The sequence below is a fragment of the Meles meles genome, chromosome X (assembly GCF_922984935.1).
Source record: "Meles meles chromosome X, mMelMel3.1 paternal haplotype, whole genome shotgun sequence".
NCBI classification, from domain to species: domain Eukaryota; kingdom Metazoa; phylum Chordata; class Mammalia; order Carnivora; family Mustelidae; genus Meles; species Meles meles.
The window spans coordinates 102,770,750-102,776,854 of record NC_060087.1 but is presented as its reverse complement, the minus strand read 5'-3'; the positions used below and the strand labels follow the sequence as shown (position 1 = coordinate 102,776,854).

General features: G+C 40.5%; 1 protein-coding gene across 1 annotated transcript; it reads left to right on the top strand.

Moving 5' to 3' along the window:
• The first annotated feature begins 144 nt into the window (after positions 1 to 144).
• Positions 145 to 5,062, top strand: C1GALT1C1 (C1GALT1 specific chaperone 1). The gene is made up of 2 exons (XM_045996442.1): positions 145 to 348; positions 2,398 to 5,062. The coding sequence occupies exon 2, from the start codon at positions 2,403 to 2,405 to the stop codon at positions 3,357 to 3,359; it is 957 nt and encodes a 318-aa protein (XP_045852398.1). The 5' UTR covers positions 145 to 348; positions 2,398 to 2,402; the 3' UTR covers positions 3,360 to 5,062.
• Positions 5,063 to 6,105: the final 1,043 nt, after the last annotated feature.

Here is a 6,105-nt window from a genome sequence, read left to right as displayed (position 1 = left end):
CTGGGGCGTCCCATTGGGTACAGGCAAGCGTACGGGTCACGCCGGCAAGACGCGCTTCTCTGAACTCAGCAGGAGGCGGGGAGTAAGGGAGCGCGGCGTGCGTACGGGCCCTTCCGACGTCAGCACGGGCAGGCGGCTTCGCCTGGCGGCGTGTTCGTTTGCCCCGCCTCGCTCCCGCGCGGTCGCGGCGTTCACTTCCGGGCCCTCCCCGCCTTTAGTGAAACCATCGAGAGGACACCCCCTGCATCTAGAGCAGCCCGACCGGCGGCGTAACCGGGTGGCGCGCGAACGTGAGAGGAAAGCGGTGCGCAGCTGCGCTTTCCCGCCCCTGAGCCGTTTTAGACGCGGGTGAGTGCTGGGGCGTCGGCCCGCACCCTGTGCGGACCCGGGAGCGGCCCGACCCCGCCCCTCTCCTGGGGGAAGGCCTGGGCTCTGGCCGGGTCCCATCATGCACCACGCGGGGTACCCGGGCAGGTGCAGTGGGAGCGGTGGTTAGTGGAGGAGAGTGAGTGGCTTGCGTGGGGGCGCTGCCTTGGCCCCTCGATGGGGTTTTGAGGTGACCACGTCCTCCCTCTCATTTTTGTTCTCCATTTCGTCCTCCTCCCGTTTCCATACTCCACCCAACTATCTTCATCTTCTAAAAAGTTGCCATCGCAGAAACCACTCTGGTAGTTTTTCCCTCTTTGGTGCCCGTGTGCAGTTTTAAGTTTCCCTCTCCTCCGCACCAAGTATCCTATCACGTATGTCTTCAGTGTTACATTTTTTTGCCCCCCCCATGGAAAAAAAAAATCTACTCTGAGTAATTTGTGCATATGATCCATGAGTAGTATCCCCATCAGGAAGAATTCTGAATGCTGTTCTCAAGCTAAGAGACACGTGTGAATTATCGTATATGGGCCAGAAATAATCAAAGTCCTATATAAATTACGTTTAGGTTTCATCTTATCGTTCTGATATTAAGCAGAGCCTGTTTTCTATCAGTTCTCTTTTCCTTCCGTAGAGCTGTTTTTGACCAAGTTCTGAGTGACACAGAACCATCCTGCCTCTTTGCCCACCCCCACCCACATTCAGGAATTATTCTGCCAAGCCATTCCACACCTTGACCTTCTAATAGAAGTCAAAGTCCATTTCCTCTAGAAGAAAACCAAGGGATGGTTTCCTTATAGCAGGATGATAAGATGGGTGTAAAATGTCAATTATGGTTACAAATCCCACACTTTTTTCGTTCATAAGAAAACGGTTATTAAGTAACTCATCTATTAAATTTCCAACAATATGAGAGGAAGCACTCTTTAGATCATTATTCTGTACAGGAAAAGCATTACACTGATATGAGGAGATCCGATTTCTGGTTCAGTTCTACCACTGACTGTGTGACATTGGGTCAGTTACTTAACTTCTGTGGACCCTCTCTTTGCCTGTCTGTAAAATGGGAGAAGTGATATTAGGTAGCTTCTAAGACTTCTTTCAACTTTAAGAGGCAAAAGGGAAAATCTAAGGAGCTCCGTAGAACATTCCTTGTGGAGATAGGAGTTTGGGAAATCTCAACAGTTGTATTTAAGGTTGGCTTTTCTTTTAATTTCTAATTGAAATCAAAGTGTAGACCTTTCCCTTTTTACTTCCCCAAAGAATAAGAAAATGCCTTTGGAGGAAATAAAAATGTTCATTAGTGGTTCCCCAGATATGCCTCTATTGGGTCAGTTCTCATCCAAATAATTTAACTATTTTCATTATGGGCTTTTATTACATAAGTTGGCTGGGATACTGTATTGGAAGCCCTTTGGTCTTAGGAACGAAAAGAGTAATATGAACCTGTATCAATCTCAAGAAATTTGCTATAGATGTACTCAAACACCTAAGGACAGCAGCCATCAGCTAAATAAAGCACTATGTTAAGAAAAGAAGTGCCAGCACAGATACCATTGGTGATTTGCTAATTGTAGGTGGTTTTATCTGTTCAATTTAAGGTTTTCATGTAAAGTCCATTTACATCTACAGAGGTATTTAAATAATGCAAGCTTGTGAAATGAAATTCCTTCAAAGAGAATGATGGACTGACAACCGCTTTAACATTGGTTTCTAGGGTTAGTGTTTTGATTTAGTACTCAGTTAATTAAATCCCCACAGAAGAAGTGCAAAAATGGCCTCACAGAAAATTCTAGTGCACAGAGGTGTTGTAAAGTTCCAGTTTATACAGAACAGTGGTCAGATACCATTGGAAGCTAAGGATTCTTAGACCTCTTAGTATTGGCGCTCTGTGCAACTAACTTGATTTCAAACTTAGGAACTTTTTTTATGTTAAGAGCAAAATGTAAGTATATAAGGTATACCAAATCAAATTGCTAGACTAATCCTTTTCTATTAAGTATCCTAAGGATATTTTTCTTTTTTTTATAGGAAAAATGCTTTCTGAAAGCAGTTCATTTTTGAAGGGTGTGATGCTTGGAAGCATTTTCTGTGCCTTGATCACTATGCTAGGACACATTAGGATTGGTCATGGAGATAGAATGCACCAGCATAAGCATCATCACCTACAAGCGCCAAATAAAGAAGATATCTTGAAAATTTCAGAGGATGAACGCATGGAGCTCAGTAAGAGCTTTCGGGTATACTGTATCATCCTTGTAAAACCCAAAGATGTGAGTCTTTGGGCTGCAGTGAGAGAGACTTGGACCAAACACTGTGACAAAGCAGAGTTCTTCAGTTCTGAAAATGTTAAAGTGTTTGAGTCAATTAACATGGAAACAGATGACATGTGGCTAATGATGAGAAAAGCTTACAAATATGCCTTTGATAAATACAGAGACCAATACAACTGGTTCTTTCTTGCACGCCCCACTATGTTTGCTATTATTGAAAACTTAAAATATTTTTTGTTAAAAAAGGATCCATCACAACCTTTCTATCTAGGTCACACTATAAAATCTGGAGATCTTGAATATGTGAGTATTGAAGGAGGCATCGTCTTAAGTATAGAATCAATGAAAAGGCTTAACAGCCTCCTCGGTATCCCTGAAAAGTGTCCTGAACAGGGAGGGATGATTTGGAAGATATCTGAAGATAAGCAGCTGGCAGTCTGCCTGAAATACGCTGGAGTGTTTGCAGAAAATGCAGAAGATTCAGAAGGAAAGGATGTATTTAATACCAAATCCATTGGGCTTTTTATTAAAGAGGCAATGACTAATCACCCCAACCTTGTTGTAGAAGGATGCTGTTCAGATATGGCTGTTACTTTTAATGGACTGACTCCTAATCAGATGCATGTGATGATGTATGGGGTATACCGTCTCAGGGCATTTGGGCATATTTTCCACGATGCGTTGGTTTTCTTACCTCCAAATGGTTCTGACAATGACTGAGAAGTGAAAGAAGAGCATGTATACAATCACCGTATAGGACAGGTATTGTCACTATTTGTAGTAACAACTACATATCCAACATACAGTATGTTTCTTTTTTTTAGTTTGGTGACACTGGTTTAATTGAACATTGAAGTTTAGTGGTGCATTTTTAAAGAGGGTGGGTTTTTTTTTCCTTAAAACATGAAAATTTCAAACATATTGGAAAGAAATGTTTTAAGGCTAATTTTGCAAATAAAAGGTATATTTATAAATATATTTATGTGATAAATCCTAAATTATGAATCTGTGGCACATATTTTTGCTGATCGGTTAAAAATTCAACATGTCTTTTTAGCTTTCTAAGATATGCAAATACAGTCTCTAGTTGTGAATTTGTGATTAAAGTAAAACTTTGAGCTATGTGTTTCCATTACTTGTAATGCTGGTACATGTTCTAAGCCTCTGCAAGTGCCCATGGATTTGCTTTCTCGAAATACACAATCAAGCAACAAAGGAAATTCGTTCCCAAAAGTAATGTTAATGTGAAAGTTGAATTCTGTCCCTGAGAGAAAAAGTGAAAATTACCTATAAAGGTTAATCATTTTCCCAGGAGCTAATTTAGTGGCATTCCTCAGCATACACAAGTTGTCTGACATTCTACTTCCCTGTGCAGACGCTGAAATTGAAGTGGTCACTGTGAAGAATCTGTATCCGCTGAAATTTCGTTACTTTGCTGGGCAAATGAGTTCTGTGGAAGTCTCCTTTCAAGAACTCGTTTTGATGGCCTGGCAGTTTGACTTACCTGAGTGGCATCTGGTCTTTGTTCACCTGTTCAAATTCTGAGATTTTCCCCATATTCATAGTTACATCATATCCAATGGTTTCGGGTGCGGAGGCCCCAACCTCACCATTCATCTTGGACCATACCCTTTGCCTAATTTCAGTGGTTACCCAGAAGCTTTATCTAGGGATGAATACAATAGCTCTTAGACTTATAAATGTGTGAAATATTTGCTGCTCAATTGTCCTATAATTGGAACTGTACATGCTATATTAAGTAAAATTCATAAGCCCCCCCCCATACAGTGTGAGACCATGACATATTAGAGATCAATGTTTCCTGAAACTGGCCTCATAATGTTAATGGTCTCCCACAGCTTTTACAAACCAGGAAGAGAATTTCCTCAAGAGGGCCTCAGGCTTCAAATTATCGATCATCAGTGCATGAAGTGCTTTTTTAAAAATTTTATCTGATTTTCCTTATTGGGGCTTTTGGTTAAAATGAAATGTTATTAATTTTAAAAAATAATAAAACTTTTTATCAAGCACTCTATTATATGGTCTCAGATGGCAACTAATAAAGATCAAGTCATGTTCAGTGTAAGTAAAATGATAAATAGCATCTCCCTGAATGTGACACCCAACTTAGAAGTGTCACCTTGCCCCAACAACAATATATTTTAAAGAATTATGCATTTATCACTTTCAATTACATTAGTGTATCGAGATTTAATTGTAATAAATATATCAGAATACATTCCATTGTTTGAGTTCCTGGTAGGTGGTAAGGTAACAATTGCTTTTTGAACCAAATTGGTGCTCTTCAGGGGTGCCTGGCTGGCTCAGTTGGTAGAGCATGTAACTCTTGATCTGAGTTTGAGCCTATATTGGGTGTAGAGATTACTTAAGTTTGTTTGTTTTTTTTAAGGGGCATGTCTGTGGCTCAGTCGGTTAAGCATCTGCTTCAGTTCAGATCATGATTTCAGGGTCCTGGGATCTAGCCCTCTGTCAGGGTCCCCACTCAGCAGGGAGTCTGCTTTGTTCCTCTCCCACTGCTTCTTTCCCCCATTCATGCTCTCTCTCAAATAAAATCTTTTTAAACAATTACAATAAACCAAATTGATGTTCTTGGTTGTATTTTTATACACAAGTATTCCTTTATGAAATGTTACTTGTCTTAACATGCTATCTCTTTAAATTTATTTGTACCCAGTCTTGTAGATAAATCTGATTCAGTAATACAGAAAACAGTACTACTGGGGTCATGGTTATAGATTTGATCATTGTGCATTCAGTAGCCAAAAACTGTAACCCTAACGTCACCTGTTACTGGGGAAAGAATTGCAAAGAGTGGAGGTTAATGGAAATTAATCATGGTTGTGAATGTATTTTACAAATGGCTAGTGACTACCACATTGGACAGCACAGGCCTAACCAGTTCCAGAAGTGTGAGATCCACTGGATGTGAAAGAGAAAGTTTAGGGGTGCCTAGGTCGCTCAGTTAAGCAGCTGCCTTTGGCTCACATCATGATCTCAGGGTCCTGGAATTGAGCTCTAGGCCAGGCTCCCTGCTCAGAGGGAGTCTGCTTCTCCTTCCTCCACCACAGCTTGTACTCTGTCTTTCTCTCAAATAAATAAAATCTTTTTTTTTAATTTTAAGGTTTCTTTTAAAAGTTGTATTTATTTTCCTGGGTATCTTGAATGCAGTGGAAGCTACAACCTGACTTTTTCACAGGCCCTAGGCCATCTCCGTGTGTGAATTTAATCACTAGATCTTCTTTCTCCAAATTAAAACATTGGGTTTGGGGGAAAATATAGATTAGACCCCTTGGCTTTTTGGGTTTTATGTAGCTAAAAGGTTGCTTATGTATCCAATCTGAATTATAATGCCCAAAGTTTTTCTGTAATGCATTTATTTTTTTTTAAGATTTTATTTATTTATTTGACAGAGAGAAATCACAAGAGAGGCAGGCAGAGAGAGAGG

Coding starts and splice junctions, on each gene's coding strand:
- C1GALT1C1 (XM_045996442.1), top strand. CDS start 2,403: ATGCTTTCTGAAAGCAGTTCATTTTTGAAGGGTGTGATGCTTGGAAGC.